General features: G+C 50.0%; 3 protein-coding genes across 3 annotated transcripts; 2 read left to right on the forward strand and 1 right to left on the reverse strand.

Annotated features, from left to right (window-relative positions):
* Positions 1-5,441: 5,441 nt before the first annotated feature.
* UCRPA7_4601 (hypothetical protein) lies at positions 5,442-7,075 on the forward strand (the record flags this gene model as incomplete). The annotated part of the gene is made up of 3 exons (XM_007917152.1): positions 5,442-6,314; positions 6,371-6,452; positions 6,507-7,075. 3 exons carry the CDS (start codon positions 5,442-5,444, stop codon positions 7,073-7,075), a joined length of 1,524 nt encoding a protein of 507 aa, XP_007915343.1.
* A 1,168-nt stretch (positions 7,076-8,243) lies between these two features.
* UCRPA7_4602 (putative fungal cellulose binding domain-containing protein) lies at positions 8,244-9,175 on the forward strand (the record flags this gene model as incomplete). The annotated part of the gene is made up of 2 exons (XM_007917153.1): positions 8,244-8,290; positions 8,437-9,175. 2 exons carry the CDS (start codon positions 8,244-8,246, stop codon positions 9,173-9,175), a joined length of 786 nt encoding a protein of 261 aa, XP_007915344.1.
* Positions 9,176-13,504: 4,329 nt separating this feature from the next.
* On the reverse strand, positions 13,505-14,079 carry UCRPA7_4603 (putative nacht and wd domain-containing protein; the record flags this gene model as incomplete). Its single annotated transcript, XM_007917154.1, has 2 exons — positions 13,505-13,587; positions 13,677-14,079. 2 exons carry the CDS (start codon positions 14,077-14,079, stop codon positions 13,505-13,507), a joined length of 486 nt encoding a protein of 161 aa, XP_007915345.1.
* Positions 14,080-21,996: the final 7,917 nt, after the last annotated feature.

The raw sequence follows: 21,996 nt of genomic DNA on the forward strand, positions 1-21,996 counted from the left end.
GACGAAATCTGCGAGATACGTGGCACGATCCTTTGGGGTGGAATGAGACAACTCCTACGCAAGACAGCATGCCAACAGCAGGTTCACAGCACTCTGCACCGTTCGAAGCTGAGAGTGGTGTCTGCTACGGCATGGTACGTTAGACATCACTGACTCGTGGTACTATGCTCTTCATTTCTAATGATCCAAGATCTGCGATGTCAAAGTCTTGATCAAGTCAATACCGGTAGATGACGATTCTCTTCCACATTATAGAGACCAAGATGACCAATCTATTCGAATATTTTCCCTTGAGTTCCGGGACGAATATTGTGCTGTTCAATCCTCGACGGGAGAGTCGCTCGGAGTTATGAACACCAGAACCTCCCGCTTCCTAAGCAAAGTTTTGCGAAACCATCTTCGATTCGACGGTGTCATCATGGAAGAGCAGTGGCTAAATGAGACGCGTTGTCTTCGAGTGGACGAGTCACCAGTCCAATTAACAATGGACATTATTATATATGGCCAGCAACACAATGGTGATGATGTGGCGAAAGATTTATCTCGGCACGGGCTCTATCTCCAACACCCACGATGGTTTAACCAATCCGTACAATACAGTAATCCACAATTCCTGGATCTCAAAGAATATCTTCCACTTTCTGAAGAGTGTTGCGAAAACTCGCCTTCGTCTATGTGGGACGAAAAAGCGACTACGAACAGCTTGTCGTCGTGTTTAATCGAAAATATGCACGCCGAATTGGAACAGATGCTCGCTTCTCTTCCACAACATGACTATCTGAATGAAATCGACTCTGATTACCGAGTCCGAACGCTATTGCTAAGGTATGCGACCATCATTCTATTCATATGACTTGTGCTAACTCGTTTCCAAGTCATCAGAAAGCGGCTCTTGACTTCATCTCAAGGAGAGAGACAGGAGGTCTCACTGGGAACCACACATTATGGAAAACCCATGTATCTGAAGATGGAATCATATCGTAAGCTCGAGAATCTATATTTGAGGAGTTGAACATTTGGGAATACTAATGGCTGTCAGTTACGAGCACGCAATAACAGGTGCTATGAGTCGAACAAAAGATGACTTCTTAGGTGGCATTCTGGCAGATGACATGGGTATGGGTAAATCATTAACAATGTTATCCGCTATCATTGCCTCTAGTGCTCAAGCCACTGGCCATGCTGATATCATAAACTCCTCGACGATGCCTCTCCAAGGGGAAGCCAAAGTGACCTTTCTGCATACAACATTGGTTGTTGTGCATTCAGAATGTACGTGTGAATACTTACTTTTATAACAAATGGAAGAAAACTAATGGTTCAGTGCTCATGGGTAATTGGGTAGAAGAGGTTGATAAGTCAGTCCCGCATATCGGGCCCACCTAGCGGGAACTAATAATGTATAGGCATATACTTAGAGGAAGCTTAAGACTCCATAAATATCACGGGAAGGAAAGACACACGGTAGCACCAATCCTGCATCAATATGATGTTGTATTTACGACATACGGTACCTTAATAGCAGACATGAATCGTGGCCGCGCTGTACTGAACAAATTCAAGTGGTATCGAGTCATATTAGATGAAGGTGAAAACTCAGGGGAATCGGGGCCGTGGAAGCTTTCATTGACTTTCAGATGCAGCTCATGTTATTCGGAATGCATCGACGAAACAATTTCAAGCAGTGGAGCAAATTTCGGCCCATATTCGTTGGTGTGTAACCGGCACGCCGATTCAAAATAATCTCAACGATATCGGGTCTCTTATTCGATTCTTGAAGGTCCCCATTCTTGAAAATTCGCTCATGTTTCGAAAACACATAATCGGCAGAATGAAACCTGCGAAGAAAATACTCGAGTATAATCAGGAAAACCTGTATCTCTTGCTTGGGGCTGTGCGTCTCCGTCGTCCTCAGACCACTCTGGATCAGTTATCTACCGAGCCTTGTGCCGTCAAGTTCAACGATGGCGAGCGCAAAGAATACGAAAGACAGCAGAAGGAGCTTGGGAAAATATTTGTAATTGCGGCAAACGGTAAGCGAAGTAAAAGACAAGCTCGCAAGACACTGGAGATATTCCTGAAGCTCAGGTTATTCTGTAATCATGGCTTGGTCTTTGCACGCCCGACACCGACAACCCCGGACGAGATATTGAGCCAAATGCAGCTGAACAACGAAGCAGATTGTGCATATTGCTGTTTGGATATCCCTGCTGTTGACCAAGACGATTCTGGTCTATCTATCCAGCTGACCGGGTGCAAAAAGCTCGTTTGCCTTGATTGCGTGGCACTGTACACCAACAAATTGAGCGAATTTCGACGTCGAGGGAATCGGCAATGCCCTTTGTGTTGCGAAGAGCACAAAGAAGACAATCTGTTACAAAATCTGCCCAAGTGTTCCACTTCAACCTCGATAGACCGCGAGCGGTATCCGTCGAAATTGCTGCTGCTAAGAGAGAATATCGAAGCGTATCAAGCATCCGAGAAAAGGTTGTACAAACCCAATACATGATTTGAGAACGCATGTGTCAGTACTAATAACGAGTAGCATTGTGTTCTCCTCCTGGATCAAGACGCTCGATATCATCGAAGACATGTTTACGCAGCGCAATATTCGCTTTTGCCGGGTTGACGGCTCGTTGAGTGCCGCAAAACGAAGGGCCGCCCTGAAGCAATTTCAGGAGCAGCCAGACACAAGGGTTCTGCTGATGACTCTTGGAACTGGAGCCATGGGGTGAGATACATAATTCCAGATCACAAGTCCAAGTGCTTGCTGACAAAGCCAGTCTGAACAATCTATCTGTTGCCAATCGAGTCCACCTGGTCGAGCCTCAATGGAACCCCTCTGTCGAGAAGCAGGCTATTGGTCGCGTACTCCGACTAGGCCAAGAAAAACAAGTCACTGTGATCCGCTATCTAGTGTGCAACACGATTGAGCAGGTATTTGATTCCACGAGCGCTTCACTCTCGACGTGTAAGGCATCGGTAATGTATTAACTTCTACCTAGATGATCGAAAGTCGACAACGGCACAAAGTAAAACTTGCCTCGGACAGCTTTTCGAAAGAGGAAAAGGAGTTGATGTAGCGTGGGGAGAAGGGGTAAGGCTAACGGCTTCGTTTCAACATCATAGGTCTCTGTCAGGTCAGAGTGTTATCTCACGCGTGTATGCTCGTTTCTTTCCCTCAAGTCAGATCAATGCAATCATACTATTCTTCAGCTTCATGAGAGCCCCGTGTTCTATGGTGACAACAGAAGCAACGATACTTGGCTACTCGCGTGAGTGGGTTGCTCAATTTTGCTGTGTAAGCCTGGCGACGTCCATGAAAGGCCCGATGTGGCAACGGCAGCGTGCGGCGGGTACGTACAGTACAGCACGAATTGGCGCTCTTTACCTCGGGAGCAGCCGAACGGGAGCCAGCCTTTCGGGCCTCCGGGTCGCCGCACGTGCGAACGTTCTTTCCGAAATGAGTCAGGGACTAGACGTCGCTCAAGGTAGGATTCATTATTCTGTGTAGATGTCCATTTCTGGCCACTTGGGCACGAAGATTCCACACCAAGTTGCTCGCACGATGGCAATCACCAACTTCCAGACGACAGCGCGATTGGCCAGAGGCAAAGCGGGCATCAAGCAGCAGGAATGCACAGGCCTGGTTGGGCAGTCGGAGACGGAATTTTGGGCGAATCCCAGTGCAGGTTAGATCCGGCACTTTGTTGAATGGACCCATCTTGTTTGACTTTTGTGTACAGCCATTCCTGAGACTGAGGCAGCCCTACGTCATAGCACATGGAGAGCGGTCAGTCAGACAAGCCAGGTCCAGCGAATCCACCCAAACGAGCTCCCGGAAGGGTGTAAAAGACGATGCGAAAGTCAGGAGGAGGCGCTATTCTTTCACAGCGCTCGCATCAAGACCAACCTTGCCGTCGCATCCAACAGTCAAGTTGGAGTGAACGTTGACGCCTCGTAGGGGGAAATGGCATAGCAAGCCATCTGACGAGGGTGATCTGCCGCCCCTCCATCGGCCGAGTCTGGAAAGAGATTCGCAATGCAAAGAGGCAATTTCCACTCATCGCTCACGATAGCTGGCTCGATAGATGCCCAAAGTGGTCAAATTGCAAAGCGAAGGGCAGCAAGGCCGACTTAGCCTTGCCCGTACGAGGCAGCACGAGGCAAAAAAGGACACGAGCTTGTCATCCAGAAGCCCGGCGAGCACCCAACGAGGTTGGTAGTGCAGAGAGCGAGCCTGATGCACCAGGGGCGGCCCTGCTCGGAACCCTGTGATCCCCACTGCCATTCTGGACGTGATGAAAGCAGTTACCACGAATGGGCAGACCTGTAGTATCACGTAACATCTGCTAACATCGGGACGCCATTCGCCCTACCGGTCGTCACTCTTGAACCCTGGCAGGCGTGGGGCAGATCCAGCGTAGTACTTGGACATTTGGAAAGCAGGCTTTTGGAATTGATTGTCAGTAACCAGGAACTGGAGTTACAAAAGCTCCATCCAGCCCAGTCCGGTCTTCCGCCTTCCATTGCTTGTCGTGTATTCCGTTTGTAGTAGAAAGTGAAGAGTCTATCTATCTGCATTACCACTCTCCCTTTCAGCAACACTCCGCCACCACTTGGGCAGCCGCTTGAAGCGGGCAAGGATACAGACGAAGCCGGATAGAGGAAATACAGCACTGCTCTGTGCTGTCCAGCACCTATCGATCCAAAGGGCGAAATACCTAGCTCGTGATACACTGCGTCACCGTCACCGACCACAGCCTGCGACAACGTCACTTCACGTCAGTCACGCAGACGACACAGCAGCAGCACACATCAAAACGGGCACCGGCGACTGGCATTCACATTGGTGAGAGGGCCTTGGTCTCTCTGAGCCTTCTTCGACTGGAGAGTAAAAAAGCCGCGCAGACCGTGATCACTGCACTGCGCTGCACTGCACTGCATAGCATAGCATTGCACAGTAAGGCCGGCCGGTCTCTCCATTACGAGCGCACACGCTGCAGGACACTTCCCAATTGCCTGCATCACTCAGCAGCGGGGCCTTTTTTTCACGGCGCACCCTGCACTGCACTGCACTCCACTGCACCTGCGCCTGCAGCTACTATCATTCGACATTCGACATTCCAGCCAGACTAGCTGCCAACCCGCCATCCGCCCCTCCCCTCCTCTCACTCGCCAACTTGTTTGATTGTCGTCATCGGCCATCGTCGGGTTTTCTCTTCCTCTTCTTCTTCTTCTTCCTCTGACTTCACCTCAACGAAATATCGTCTATCTGGGATACAAATCAATCGAATATCCGGCGAACAAGTCGAGTTCTACTCCATCACAGCATCCATTACCGTTCACCACCCTTTTCATTATCATTATACGTTTGAGCCTCCGAGTTCCCCCACACAACCTCACCTTATCTACCGTTGCGAGCGTCCTGCACACAAGTCATGGCCCGCGACCCCTACAGAGCTTCCACCGGCGACCTTAGCCGTGGCGGCGGAGAGCGATGGGACCGCGAGCGCTTCATGTTCGAGCGAGACCGTGACCGATTCGGCGACGAGCGTTCTAGGTTCGAAGAGGACGACCGCTATAATCGCGGCCCGCCCCGCCGCCGCGAGTCCGTCGACCACGACCGACGGCCCCGAGCGTTCGACGATGACGTCGTCATCCGCGAGAACCGCCGCGTCTACTACGACGACGAGCCTCGCTTCCAGAGACGACGCTCTCCTCCCGATACCGAGGTTGACCGTCGTGTCGTGATTGAGAGAGAGCGCGAGCGTGTGCGAAGCCCCTCCCCGCCCCGCCGACCGGGCACCCTGCTGCGCCGACAGTCCAGCCTCGACACCTTTGACCGCAGACCGAGAGGCTACTACGAGCGCGAAGAGTACGGACCTCCCGCTCGCAGGGAAGACTTCCGCCCGCCTACTTACACCCCGATCCCACTCCCACGAAGCAAGGCGCTGCCTCCACCTAGGCGGTTCGCTGAGCGAGAGTACTATGATGAGATCAAGGTCTCCGATCCTGACTACTACGGCGATGACGACTACAGACCGTATCCCGAGCGTGTTCGGGAGAAGGAGATCATCAAGACCCGGAGAAGAGATCGTAGCCCTGCTTCACGAACGAGCCGTGGACGGAGCCATCGCGGCAGCAGTGTCCGCGGCAGCTCGCGGTCATCTAGCACCAGCAGTAGATCATCTAGTAGCAGCGGTGGTACAACTGTGAAGAGTGAATACCCCAAGAAGGGTAAAACTCGCATTCCGCGAAGACTTGTGTCGGAGCGGGCTCTCATCGACTTGGGATACCCATTTGTGGAAGAGGTAACATTCTCCAGCATTAAGGTTTTGGTAACTCTGGAGTTGCTGACATTTTCTAGGGCAACGTCATCGTTGTACTCAAGGCACTCGGACAAGATAACATTGACGACTTGCTCAAACTCAGCGAAGACTACAAGAAGGGTACGGAACTCATCGTTGGTCATAATAGCTGCAAATTTACTAATGATCTGGCAGCTGAAATGCAAATCGCTACTGCACGCAATCCACCAGGTGGTTTTATCGAAGAACGACGGGAAGACATCTATGTCGGCCCTCCTCCACCTCAGCCGCCGCCAATGATGACGCCTGCTGCACAATACCAGCAACCCGCGCCATACCAGTATCAGCAAATGCCGCCTCCTCCGCCTCCTGTTGAGGTTGTCAACCAGACCACCGTCATTCGAGATGTCTCCCCGGCCCGCTCGTACACTACGACAACATCTGCCACGCCTTATATCGTCGACGCTCGACCTGTCGAGGTTTCTGAGCCCATGCAAGTTGGACCGCTTGCGCTGGTAACCGACTCTCATCACCACCGATCGAGATCTCGAAGTGAGATCCGGTCCGAGATTAAGGACCTGGAACGCCAACTCGCACGCTCAAAAATGTCCGGCCGAGACGTCGTCAGGGCAGAGCGACTCAGCGACGGGCAGCTCGTGCTGTACGAGGAGAGGATCGAGAAGATCGAGGAGCCGCATCGTGGTGTGCGCATTGAAAAGGACAAGAAAGGTAGGATGGCCATCAGCGTACCCAAGTATCGCTAAAGGTGCGGTGCGCGTTGTTTCCCGTCTGCCGTCCTGAGCCAGCCCCAGCGTGCTAACTGTCGGCTTCTGCAGGTCCTCCGCCTGGTCTCGTTCGAGCCATGATGGCTACATTGACGTAGATGTCGAGCCGATTCTATCATGAATCATCGAGCAGCTTGACGGCGTTTGGCGTATTGGAAAGATTGGTTTCAGGGATGTCCCATGCGACATATATATCATGGGAGGACACCTCACGCTTTACATTCTGACGAATTTCAAATGACAGTCGAGTTGTCTATACGATTTCAGATCTTCTGGCCAGGATCTACCTTGTCAAAACTCAGACGGGAAAGATGCGGAATCCTATGATACCATTCCTACAAGAGCTATTCATGACTTGATGACCTATTTTCTTCCCTTGTCGTGGTGCAATGAAGGCAGTTCTGTATTTATCATGACGGACGGATTCATTATGAAATAAAACTCAATAAATACCCATTACCAACGACTTCTCGCTCCCTTGTCAGTACTTGGCATTTACTTGTGTTAGTAGATGGCACCATCGCTACAACATGAAATAATTCCCCCTTGTCCTTACGATATACGGGTAACAACAATGGACTTCGGCAACCTTGAAACTAGAATTGTTAGTGGATTTCGCAGACACGGATGGCTCATGGGTACTGCAACCACGGGCACGGAGGAGCTTCTTCCGCACATGTGACCGTTCTCTCCATTCTGTCGTCCACGAGGTCTTTTCACGCAAGTCCGCACTCGTAGCTCTCTGCTTTTTACTGACCGCACCCTTTGTCTATGACAGAGATATGGCTAGCTCGAATTCGCAAAGACACACTAAGCTCGTTGCCACATTCTCTAATGGTTGTTCGGCTTGTTTAACGTGATGCGCCGCCTTGGACCAACCTGCGGTTACCCACCCGTCTCCCCGGATAAGCTAGATGATGTGGCAATGAACCATTCTCTCTTCATTTACGGAATGCACCCCGTCCCTGGAGATATATTGGCATCTGGTGGACCTGCATCCTCCGCACTTGGAGGCTGGTTCCCTAGTTCTTGGCCAAAGATCAAGCTGGCTGCTCCTCGTCCGTTTACTCTCTTCTCTCCCGTAGTGTAGTGTTATCTCGTCGAGACTGTTATGCTGCTTGAGTCCATGTGTGTGTACATGCCAACAATGAAGATCTCTGCATCTATTTTGACAGCTCTGCTATCCACCGGCGCGTATGCCTTACCTAGCAAAGTTAGCTGCTCTGGCTGTGAGGTCACCGCCGCTTGGTCGGGTTGGAATGACATCAATTATGCCTTTATCTTGTCCGGTTCCTCCATCAAGCCGTCGTTGCCGTAGAGATATACTGATGTACATGCAGCGGCGATAGCTACACCTCCACCAGCTTCAACTACACCCTAACCCCAGCACCATCACCGTCAAACCCCCTGGGCAACCCTCCCTATCCAGGCTGGACGTCCTCCAACGGACCAAATTGGGTCGGCTTCCTAACCACCAAGTACAACGCCTCGCTCCTGCAGACATACAACCTCGCCTACGGCGGCGCCACGGTAGACTCGGACCTTGTCCAGCCGTACCTGCCCACCGTGCTATCCCTCAAGCAGCAGGTCTACGATGAGTTCGTGCCCGGGTACGTGAACATGACGGCGCCCTCCGCGCCGGACTGGAGCAGCGCAGACACGCTGTTCGCCGTGTGGATCGGCATCAACGACGTCGGCAACAGCTACTGGAAGGGCGCCGACGAGCTGGCCGCGCTGTACGACCAGATCTTCGCCGTGTACAAGGCCGCCGTCGACACGCTGTACGAGGCGGGCGGGCGCAACTTTGTGTTTGTCAACGTGCCGCCCGTCGACAGGAGTCCTCTGATCCTGGGCCAGGGCGCGGACGCGCAGGCATTAGAGAAGGCGGCGCTTGCGGACTTCAATGGCCGGATTGAGAAGCTGGCGGACGGGCTGAAGACGAGCCACGAGGGGGACGCGAATGTTTGGACTTTTGACTCGAGTGCGGTGTTCACGGCCGTGCTGGATGATCCGACGACGTATCCGCAGACGAGCGGCTACAAGAACGTCACTGCATACTGCGATGCTTACCAGAAGTGAGTTGTTGCTGTTCTGCCCCTTTTTCATGTGGCAATTGGGCGGCTGGCTAATCAAGAATGCAGTGGAACTCCGGAGTGGACGACGTTTAACGAGACATGTGGCATCCCCGTGAATGAGTACTTTTGGCTGAACAGTCTGCATCCGACGTACCCAATGCATGACGTTGTGGCACAACAGCTGGCAAAAGGGCTACGGGCAGGACCGAATGTGTGTAGCCATTGATAGGCATAAGTGTTGAGCCAGGAGAAATAAATTGGCAACGAAATCCCCGGAGCATGACTTTACTAGGAGATCGCCAGCATGGGCGTACAATATCAACTCAGTGAAGACTTTCTTGTGACAATTGGATATAGAAAATACATATTGTCGGGAAAGGTGCGGGTGCAATCTACGTTTCTGCTGCATTAAGGAGGTGCAGGAGCAATTCCTTACTAGGCACCTGACATAGCCTCAAATGACAATGGCTGTGCACATCTTTAGCTTACACTAAGGCAGCTTCTTCAGATTGTGAGCGTCTGTAGTGAAGGATGCAATCAGGCTACAATTAAATGTCCAATGACAAGTCAGGCGAGATCCTTGATTACAGTGACTAGCACAACGCATTGAAACGGCCACCTTCTTCAACTTCGACAGGTCCCGTAGCTAAAAGCTCAAAGTCTCAAAGTCAACTACTTGCTCTGAAGCATCGTATCAGTTTATATCCCAACACAAATTTACTTCACAATTTTCTCATCGTCATTCAGACGGAGGTTGCTATCTGCCGCGCCATTCCGTCATAACAAATCTAGAATGATGGAGCAGCCCGAAGCGATATGGCATCACCGACCAATATCCAGCACCCCCTCCGATCTTGTCGACAAGGACCTGAATAGCAATGTTGTCCTCATTTCGTAAGTTGCTGCGTAGTGTAGATCTCCGTTCACTGAGCCCCCTAACTTGTCATTATAGGGTCCTCCTTGCTGTCACCGTCCTGTCGTTTATACCCCAAATTTACCGCATCGCATCTCAGAGGAACTGTGCAGGTCTCTCCATTGGCTATATCAGCCTCAATTTGATGTCTGCCACGGAGAATTTTGCTTGTATACTCCTTCTTTATGTACAGCACGTTTATGAGGGCTGCGATTTCGTCCACAGCCACCGCACAACCGGGGACTTGCTCAATTTGATTCAACTTGGACTTGTTTGCGTGTGTTTCGCTATACTGTAAGTGAATATGCCTATTGAAACCTCCAGGATGATGGAAATCGCTCAGAGGTGCCGAGCTCAGTCACACACTGAACAAGGCTGACTAATAACTTGTCTTGTCGATGAAGGTTCATTGCATGCATTGTTCTCCGGCCTGGCAGCCATGGAACATCCGCCCCAGCCGCTCTCGCGGTATACATCCCGTGGCTGATAATTTCTTTCCTTCCGGTAATGGACTGTCTCGGTAGTCGAAACCCCTCCATGGAACGGTGGGGATTCATGATGTGGGAAATTCTTCACTATTTCATACTCAGACCACTAGCCACTATATTTAGTATCGCATCTTTGGCACCCGAAGTACAGCTTCTCCGCTCACGATCGGATCCCGGTGCCCTGAGCGTCTTGGGACTTGTCACTCAGGCAGCTATTTTCGCCTTGAATGCTGTTTTATGGCCACGTCGGGTCTGCTTTGACTGGGAGCGCTGGTCACGGCAAGGACAGGGACTGAACTTCATCATAAATTGGTACTCAAGCATTGGCTTTGTGGCTCTCGATACGGGTATTTTTGCCGTTGTTCAGGCGATATTGTTGGCTATCGCAATACATCAACGAAGCAGAAACTTGAGCCCTGAACTCAGCCTTTATTACCTAACTCCACTTGAGAATATTTGGATAGGTATGCTGGCTCAATTCAGTGTTGGGAAGCGCGATGGATTTGATCAATCTTGGAGTGTAACTTTAATTTACAAATTGACCGAGGAGATAGGAGTGAGGTGCTCGATTGCGGCACACCAGCTACATCGATCGTCTCCATGAGTGCATCTGCAATAATTTCTTCAACTTTACGGCTCCTCGTACTCCTCATTGTAATTATCGAATCCCAGATATTCTAATGACTCCAGATTACGAACTCCTCGCTCGCCATTCTCGCCTACCAGTTTGTCAATGAGGTAGAAGTCAGCATCTTCCATCTCAAAGATGCAGTCAAAATTCTGAACGATTCGCTCGGGGTTGTTGCTTTTCGGAATGACTGATAACCCTCGACGAAGAAGATGGCATAGTATAACCTGTGCTGGAGTTTTGGAGTACTTCTTTGCCACTTCATTGATCTGAATTCTCGTGGTCAGTAAGTTCTAATTCAGCGAAAGTCTCAGGGGTGACCAGCAAACTTGCCGTCTCGTCCTCTAAGGGGCCTAAGCCTTTTCTACCCTGTAAAGCTGGAATTGGTACACAGCCCAGGGGTCCGAAGGCAGTAACATGTATACCATTCTCTTGACACAGTCTTACTAAACCTTTTTGCGGCCAATGGGGATGGCACTCAATTTGGTGAACGGCCGGCTTAATCCTCGCCGTTTTCAATAGTCTTTTCACTTTCGGTGATGAGAAGTTTGATATTCCTATACCCTCATTAGGCATCTGCATTGAATGGAGCTGGTGGGAGTTGCCTATACCGATATGTTTGACCTTTCCGCTATCAACAAGCTTTTCCATTGCTGCCCACGTCTTATCAAAAGCTCGAGAGAGCTCTATGTCAATAATCGGCTATTTACTTTAGCAAGTTAAAAGCATGTGAGTTGGGTTGGGATTGGATCTCACTCGTCCACGCTCGTCACGTTCGGTTCCATAATTTTCCGCTGTCTTTTTGTACGCATAGGGAACTAGAACTAATCAGCTTTTCGAGATCGTTGAATTGGTTAAGGGCGAGAAGATCATACAGTGCATCAGGAATAAGTCAACTGCCAACAGTTTAGTGTCATCTTGATCATAATCTTGCGATGTCAACGTTGCTTTCGGCCATACCATAGGTAAACCCAAGATTCTTTAGGTCTATATCTAGACAAACTTCCACATCTTCAGGCAAGTGAAAGACATTCTCCCTTTATATGCTCAGCTTAGTCAAATATAGACACGGGACCGGTGTTTACTGACAGCTTGGTGACAATGAATATTTCCTCTCTTGGGATGCCACTTTCTCTCACCGCCTCTCCCACTTCCACCTCATTCTGGCCGTTGTCATATCTAAGTGATGTATCGATGTGTCGGTAGCCTGCTTTGAGGGCAGTCAGGACTGATTGTTTCACACTTCCTACGGGGCACGCTTTCGGATCTGGTTGGAAGGTCCCGAGTCCTCTCGAAGGAATCCTTGCCCCATCCGATCCCAGCTTGAAATATTCCACGGGATTCATCGTTTAAGCGCGTCAGAGGTATGACCTAGAGAGGTTGCGTGAAACAGGGAAATACCAACAGTTATACTGACGGAGTAGCACAAGGGAAACAAAGATTGGCAAAGTTCATGAAAGAACGAATTTGCATATGATGAAAAGCGGGCAGTGCCTCTGCCTAATGCAGCGGATCACGTGAGTAGTCCCGAGCTGTGTCTGGAGAAAGGGGTCGCACAACTGACTGGAGCAGGAGCACAACTTGATCAGAGCTAGACAGCTGGCAGTCTGATCTCCAGTCCAATCCTGAATATGCATGGTCACGGTTCGGTCTCAATTCGTCCAAAGAAGACACTACTTCAACGTTTTCGAAGCTTCTTGATATTTTAATTACTTATTTAATGATGCTCTTGAACTTTTCCATAATCATGTGTGGTCTTCTTGTCAGACTGAAGGGGATTAGTCTCATTGTTAGACACAATGATGCTGTAATCGAAAGTTCTGCGCAGGACTGTCGCCTCTACATGGCTTCACACTCCTTTAAAGCTTGAGTCCATTCTGGACAACCGCAATTTCTCCATTCTTTGGGAAAAGCACGGTCCCTTCTTCCGCAAGCGTGACTAGAGGAAGTGAGGAAGGTCCTATACAGTCCCTTGGTAGAAAGAAATGCCGCTTTGGAGGTTCAAAGACACCTCCTAAAGGCCACGTACATATCCAATACTCATGATTCAAGAAAACAACCTTGTCTTTATGAAAGCCAAGGAAGCGCCGCACATCAAGAGTAATTCCTTCGAGGAGGTCTTTCCGAGGTATACTTTGCCCCGCTTTATATTTATTCATCTTCTCTGGAGCAATCAGCTCCAGACGCAGCTCTTTTCCGCCAGCCTTGGTATGAGACCCGGCGCTGGGAAGAACTTCGGCCACGATGCACTTTCGGACCTCGCTCATTGCAACGCGCCTCACACGAGCCGCGGACAGCTGCCGATTAGTACTGAAGGATACCACTGAAGAGGTTACTGATGTTGGCGAGACGCCAGCTGATGGGTATACAGTGGGTGCTTGCTTCTTCTGAGGCAACCAGTCATGAACTGTTGTCTTGTCGTATCGGAAACACAGAATAAGATTTTTGTTCGAAGGATGGTTCATCCACCGCAAACCCAGATCCGGTTCTCGATCGCGCCGCCAGATTTGTGTCTTGGTCTTCAAGTTCCACACGCGGTCCGAGGCGGGAAATGAGATGAGCACCAGCTTTTCGTTGTAGTTGAAGCAGAACTCATTCGCAGGCTCCTGATCTCGGAAATCTAGGCAAGGGAACACGGCCCACTTCCCGTCTTCACCCTTTTGCTCTAGTCGCTTAACGATAACGCGACCGTTATCGTCAGATGAAGCCATATATTTCCCCGTAGGTGACCAGTTGAGGGTGATGACAGCAGCAATATTAGCGTGGTTATACACCTTTCGGACCTTTTTGCCGTTGGCGATGTCGTAGATCGTCACACTACCGTCATCCTGACCGCACGCAAAGTATTGAGGATATGGACCGTACGTGATGGAGGTCATTTGAGTTCTCAAGCTCGCGTCTGTTGACACTACTGGATCTGAGAACACTGTATCGCTATTGTCACTTGTTGAAATATCCTCCGGGTCTTCCTCATCAGGCCGCAAAAGAACGTCAGGTTCCCAGACGTTGCATATAGACCCACGGACGTCATAAAAGCGTTGTGAGTCCGGACTAAATGCGAGATCTCGAACGAATTCTTCGTGGGGTAGTCGGTAGACGAGTCGAGTCTCTGGGAGACTCCAAAGACTCAGTGTCCCCGCGTTATCACTTGTGAGCAATAGGTTGCCGTCATGGCTGATGACCATCTCTCTTGCAAGGGTCTCGCCATTTTCAATAGCCGGGTCGTCGGTAAGAAAGAATCGCACTATTGTGGTGTCTTGGAACAGGACGAATATAGATAGACCATCAGGAGCCCAAATAATAGAGTCCAATTGATCCCAGGCATCGTCCGTTTGCTTCAGGAGATCACTTTCTCGAACGCACTTAGTGGCTTGTTTTTCGAGTGAGGTGAAATCCCACACAAGGACTGGACGTCCTCGGAACACAATGGCCAATTTGGTCACATCGGGGCTCAGCACCATCGCCCGAGGGCACGGGTGGTAGTCTTGGTCGTCTTCTTCATCAGCAAGAAAATCCCATAGCCGTGTACCATTCTGCATATCGAAGCAAACGACCATACAGTCGTCAAACCCGACAACTAGTTGTGTATCGACGGATCCGAAAGAAATCGTCATTACTAAAGCCCCTCCTGTTTTATTAAGGCGGTAGAGCTCCTCCCCGGTCGAGAGATCCCAGACCCGAAAAGTCTCGATGCCGGCTGTTGCCAACAGTGACCCTGATTTGTTAACTGCCATGTATGTCACGTATTCACCGTGATGCATGCGTCTTGCCTCTTCACATGTCTCCGAGTAGCAGACGACGATCTCTCCACTTACGGCGATGAGGCAGATGAAGTAGGTCAAGGTGCTTATGACTTTAGAGATGGTGCGCTCTTCACCTATTGGGAGGCGTGCAAGACAATCGTCCCAGGTCTGAGACGAGATTCCATGAAGAGAAAGAGGCGAAAGCGGAGAATAGGTCTTGAATAGCATCGAACCCCGCGGGCAAAGTGGCGGAATAATCTTGTAAATGGAAGATGGTTTTTCTGCAAGATTCCGTCCAAACCGCCCAATCATTCGGATGAGGTCTATAGCCCAAAGCTGAAAGAACTGTATGTTGTCTTGGCTTAGGCTGAGGTTTGAACCGAGAAATACCTTCGATTTCCTTTTTCGACCATAGGCTTTAATGTGCTGAGCTGACCGCGTGATGACTCGTAGGCCAACCAAAAGAACACACGCGTGTATCCACGACAGAACATGACGATCGAAGAAGTCCTGAAGGATGGAAAAAAGTTCATCAGAGCTAGGGTCTGCATGGCTGACATGGTAGGCCCAGTTAGAGACTGCATATCGCAAGAAAGGGTGCTCAGAAAGCAACAGCTTCAGGCGGTTTTGCGATACTATCTTCGTCCCAGAATCTCTATCTTGGATTTTGAAAAGGACAATCTTCCATGTTTCTCCGCTAAGATAATTGATGCAGACCTTGGCCATATGTTCATGACAAGCTTTACCATCAAGAAAAGCTGTAGGGCCTCTGTGGCTACCGAGGAGAAAGGACTTCGCAGTCTCGTGTATAGGCATAATCTTAGAGCCACTAGTTGTAAGGAAGAGTCCACAGAGATGAAGGATGGTAACTTCAAGGTTCTGTAGTTTTGTGAATTCAGGCTCAAGTGCGACTGCAAGCTCAGCTGTAGTCAGAGGTTCCGCAGAGCAGGCAGCCCATGCTAGAATTCGATAAGCCAGTAAGTAGTGTCTTGGATTATCTTCCTTGGTTGACTGGATGGTACGGAGCATACGCTCGAACAAAGCCTGCATACCCTCAGGTATATCGTTCAATGCTCTTTGAATATCTTCCTCGGTGTGCCAGGCCTGTTCCAGTGTCTTCAATGCGAGCTTCGCCCACAAAAACGAACCCGATGCCCTTTTAAACATCTGCTGGGTCACTCTCTCCTTCATATCGTACGCTATAGGTAATGTGTCCTGGACCCTAGTCCGAATGAATAACTTGATGTCGTCGTTGGTGTCTCTTTCTGTCAGGCCAGAATGGGTGAGGAAGGGCCTATTCGAGGCAGCCAGATTCAGTAGAGCAGGCGCTGGTCGGCTTGTCAACAGTATCCTTATGGGAGATCTAGGCTTTGCCCCAAGAAGAAGATTGGCCAATGCTACTGGACTGTCGGCCTCATCTAGACCATCCAGGATCCAATGCAAAGGCGTGTTGAACTCCATTTTGAAGAGGATGCCTTCGAATATGCGTGACCATATGACTTGTGTATCTTGTTGCTCAAGCTTCAATCCAGTCTTCTCGTGAAGCTGAATTAGCTGCTCGCAAAAAGACTTGTTCGCAAGAGCTACTTGGAAAGCGATGCATCGCAGGGCATATGCAACTTTCCTTTTCGTTGCGTCTGCAAAGCTGAAAAAGTGATACTGGCAGTCAGGGAGAGGACTGTCTTCCTGAATTCTGAAGCGATTGACAATGGATTGAGCGAGTGTGGACTTCCCTGTCCCAGGCAGGCCTGTAAGCCACAGCATTCGAAATGCGTCCTTCGATGGGCTTATCCAAGCCTGATAATCATCCCGTTTCTGGATCCATTCGCAGGTGCCGTCAAGCTGCTGAAACTTGTCCAGTTCAATTACCTCCTGTACTCCAAGAGTCGTTATCAGCTTAGAAAGGATTTCTTCTTCGTCGTTATGGTGAACTTCGCTCGACTGTCCTGCTGGGGTATCGCCAATGCATTTTGTTGTCCAGTCACGAATAGTGTTCTTCAATGCAATGTAGTTAGGATCATGCGGACTGCTGAACTTGCTAACGTTGTGATGGTCAGCAGTCATGGAAGATGATATTTCGGAGGGGTATCCGAGTATGCCGGAATCTCTATCGACGATCTGTTGATGTTGCTCAGCTGAGTTCTGTGCCTTAAGTAGGAGACCTTACGAGTTTCTTGGAACCACCTATACTTGTTTTTTCTGTCTCATAAAAAGACACTAGGCGCAACGGTTTGCATACCAGTCGAAACTGTTCATTGATATCCTGTAGAGTGGGCGACATCGTCTCGAGCTCTGAGAGATAAACTTTGGTTGAGAGAACTAGAGAAGCCGACAAGATGTTGTTGAGGGTATGAGCAAATTCGGACCCTTTATGAGGAGTGGATAGAAATATCACACCGAAGACTCGTGCAATCATATCCGAATAGGAGTCGTCCATAGTTCCAAGTATGTACGCCTAGATTGATGATGAGTTTCGAGCGGCATCGACAAGAGTTATTCACCACATGTAAGGGAAGGGTTATGTACCTTCTTGACCACAAGTCCACCCATAGAGTGCGCCACAAAAATGATGGGAATCTTCATTGGTTAGCAGGTACTTTGGCGTTAGGATCTCCAGTACGGTACTAACTTGGCCGATCTTTTCGCCCTGCTCGCCGTACCCTGACATCTTGAAGAGAAGATCTTTGGCAAAGTCTAAGATCCCGAGCGTTGTACTCGGTCCTTTGAAGTTGGCATTGTAGCCAAACGAGAAAATTCTCAGTCTGGAGAGTGTCTCATCGGTTGGCAGCCACTGTGGCCAGAATATCTGCGGGTCATGTTTCCACGACCAGGTCTTAGCCCATGAGCCACCGAGACCATGAACAAGAATCAGGTCGGCAGCTCGGTTTGGCGCATCGTTGATGAGATGTAGACCAACTTCGGCTCCTGTCGACACAACGTCAGACCCGGTGCCGGAGGGTGTGCGCAAGCGACCAAGTCCCAGACTAAGAGACATCGTCGATGTCGCCGGCATTGATCGCGTCGGTCCAAAACTCGGCCTCCGAGGCTCCTCGGTTTCGTAAATGGCACCGCTACTTGCGGAGCGGGACTTGGAACCAGCATCTGCACTGGAACCCGCGTGTGGCACGTCCAGTGGTGTGGATGAAGATGAGAGGCTGCCATGGCTACTGTTGACTTCTTCATATTTGTTCTCGCTGAGGTCTTTGGAACTACCACCAATGACCTTGTTGAGAGTGCGACGCTGTGCCACGCGAGAAGCTTGTTAGCTAACAACCCGACGGGAATGGAACGGCTCAAGAGCAAGATGGGAGAGAGCGGTATGGCATGCATGGTTTCTTACCATTGTAATCTGCTGTGCTGACGCGGAATAGCAGTATCGCTACTCGGCGCTGTTTCTCACAGTCAACGTCCGAGGCCAGAATGGCCCCACCCGGATGTCGTCAGCCTGGTCACCGCTAAGTAAAACTACCGTTCTGATCTAGAAGAAGTTCTTAGCATTCCCAAGGGAACAGAGAGGAAGAACCCAGGGAAGAGCCGGATGTGGGATGGGGGGCTTCAGAGGGGCAGCCACATTCCGAGCACTGCGGCTCCAAAAGGATCGACTGCCAGAAAACCCTTGATATAACGATTGCTACACTCTACCCTAGAGATAACTAAGAAGTTATTACGTATTGACTAGTTCAGATTCGCAATATTCTCCCGATCCCCGACAAACTTCTTCTGCCTGCAACGACCGGGCCAGGCGAAGCCATGTATGCAGTTACAGAACCAATCAGGGACCGATCGCTGCACAGGGTGTCCGAAATGAGGGGGCGGAGTTGCATGCATGTCCAGGGCTCTCTCTCCCGTGTATGGCCGCTATTGTTGCACTGCAGGAAATGGCATGGTCATGATAACGGCTGACCCAGCCAGACGACCACAGTGTTAATGGTTGGGCACCAGGGGGGACTTAAAACCATGGGGCGGCGCCACTACTTCGTGCTCGGTATCCTCGACAATACGACTGAATTGTCATTGACTGAGGCGCATTTATCTACATAGCGAAACTCGAAGGATCATTGACTGCACATGACATGTCGGCAGCGGAAACCGTGCGAAATACCGCCTTCAATGCGTGGGTTGACCGTCACTCGATCAGTACTGCCCCTGTAGGTGCACCCAAGGCACCATCAACAGGCACTGATGTCAAAGTGAATGAAACTGTCCTTGAAGGTGAGTACGCATCTTTTAAGGTCCAATATAGGGCTAATCAAGCCTCACCTTGGCCAGCATTACGCAATGCTATCCCTGGGATTACAGTTAAGGCCGCTCTCCGTTATGGAACTTCGCTATGGGGCCAGGCTGTCAAGCTTGAAGCCTTGCATCCATCAGGAGAACGAAAAGATTATCTTTTGAAGGTGACACATACATACATTCCATAGATGGAATTTGTGATAATGCAGGCTCATACATGATAGATGGTCTCTTTGCCGACTGCGAATTACATGATTGAAGGCGAGTACGAGTCACTCAAAGCTATGCACGCGGTGTCGCCTACGTTCGTGCCCGAACCATTTGCCTGCGGTCACTATTTGCAGGACAGCAGAGACACATATTTCCTGATCGAGGAATTCAGGCTTGTTGGGGAGCAACCCCCTGATCCGGCGAGGTTCACGGCCAAGTTGGCTGAGCTTCACAAGAAATCAGTGTCGCCGACTGGTAAATTTGGGTTTCATACAATGACATGTCATGGCAAAGTGGCCCAGATGACGGATCAATGGAATGAGTCCTGGGCAGTAGTTTATCAGCAGCATCTCGGCTACATGGTCAAACAGGACGAGGAGCAAAATGGACTCTGGCCAGAATTCAAAGTCCTTTGCGACATCACGTTACAGAATGTCATTCCTCGATTATTGGAGCCTCTTCAGTCTGAAGGGAGATCGATCAAACCTTGTTTAGTGCACGGCGACCTTTGGGATGAGAACACCGCGACCGACATGAGGACCGGCGAACCCTTCGTCTTTGATCCCGGGTCTATGTATGCCCACAATGAATACGAAACTGGGAATTGGAGGGCTATCAGGCACAGACTAAGCAATAAGACATACGTTCGAGGATACAAACGCCATTTTCCGCCGTCTGAACCAGGTAAGTTGAAGTCATGCCAATCTCCACGGCGCTCTCTCTAATGAACGCATCTAGAGGATGAGTGGGATTCACGAAATATCCTCTATTCTCTTCGGTACAACCTGGGCGCAGCCATCTTGTTCCCCGGCTCCGTTCAACGGCAAGAGTATGTACTAGGCGGCAATCGTAGTATTCTGATGGCTTGACTGACTTTCGACAAGTGTGTTCAATGATATGAGGCATCTCTGCGAAATGTACTTCCCAGAGCTGCTACAAACACATTTAAAGGAGCTCCGCCAGTCAGACAGAAAACTGAGCGGGGCTCACTCTGATGATTCAGATAGCGACGGCGGTCCCAACCGAGAAGACGCCTCAAGCGAAGACGAGTATGCGATGAGCGGCGGAAACTCCACCGAGGGAGAAGAAGAGGAGGAAGAAGAGGAGGAGGAGGAAGAGCAAGAGGAGGCGGAAGGTCACAACGCGGCTCAATGGAAAAGTGGAAAACCTTGACATGCATTAGACTAACACTGCAAATCGAACCTGGCCTTGTAAATTCCCCCGGTCTATTGTCCGTTACACAGTCATACGATCTTCATTTCCCATGCCGTAATTATTTGGTCTAAACCAATATCATCCTCATCATCAACTTATTGGCCATGCAGGCATCATTTACGGTTTTCCAAGCTTTCCGCTACGGAGTTCGCGAAGACTCATTTGGGCGACTTATCCCCAGCATCACCCCAAACTTACAATGGGCTTAGTTTCGGCCCCCATGGGGGTGGTCTATCATGTCCAGACAGGGATTAATGCTGCAGTAGAGCGGATCATGTGGTGGAACACCCCCCAGAACCACGCACGAGGGACCAAGTCACTTAGAAGTATTCCAGCAGGCTGTGGGAGCCTTCTCTACTTGACCAGGCTCCCTCACCGCTACTTTTGATGTAGAAAGACAAGACAAAATTACATTTCAATCGCGGGGATTTCATCAAACGACGCGTCAAATGTCGAGTTGTCAGGGGAAAATATGGGTTGTCTCTTGCTGCATCAATCTTTACTCACTAGGTTGCTAATTCGAGTGACTTTGGAGGACTTGAAGAACATGGGGCTGCTGCAATGGCCTGCCTAGCTCGATAAGCTTATACAGAGCCGTGCAAGATGTCGGGTTTCCTTACCTTAACAGGTAGCTCATGAGCAAAGCTCGGCCTGGCCTGCTGCTGTCACTGTCATTGACGATGAGTTTTTCTACTTTCACCACCATACCGCTTGGACTTCAGCCTATCTCAAAGACAGTTTTCCCCACCTTAGTTCAGACACCTCGTGCATCTTATCTGCATCAATCAGTAGACTCGATCCTTCGAGATAACTTCTTCAGCCGTAGCCCCCACCTTTGAAAGTTTACGCAACGTTAAGAATGAAGAACGTCTCTATGATTTAGCCGAGTCCAATGACGCTTGTGGAAATGATGGTCTCGGCCTTGCCAAGAAGTATACAATGACAGCCACATGCACCTAGGCCATACAATCATGCAAGAGGCAGAAGACTATCTCCGCAGGGGCGAATGTGATGATGTATTAGGTCATTGGAATTCCTTGGACGAATACCATTGATTCAAGTGGCTGAACGCGTCGCAACGGTGCGGCCCGACGCTTACATGAGCATCAAAAGTACTCGCTAAGCAATGGAGTACGTACAGAGCATGCACAATGGGACTTTTGTACGATGCAGAAGTACGGTAGTGGTGCCTATCATGCCTGGTATTTCAGACGGGGTTGCCTTCGATGTGGCCACATTGTGCGGCTCTATGGAAATCTGCAACGCCGTTGAATTCGCGTTGGTTCAAACACCAAACCGGAGCAGTTTCACGACGCAAGCCAATCGCTGCTACACCTATCTGCAAGGATGCGACCATACTATACTGCATGGTAGCGTGGGTAGGTACACGAGTGT

Source organism: Phaeoacremonium minimum (genome assembly GCF_000392275.1).
Source record: "Phaeoacremonium minimum UCRPA7 unplaced genomic scaffold PA7_03_scaffold_359, whole genome shotgun sequence".
NCBI classification, from domain to species: domain Eukaryota; kingdom Fungi; phylum Ascomycota; class Sordariomycetes; order Togniniales; family Togniniaceae; genus Phaeoacremonium; species Phaeoacremonium minimum.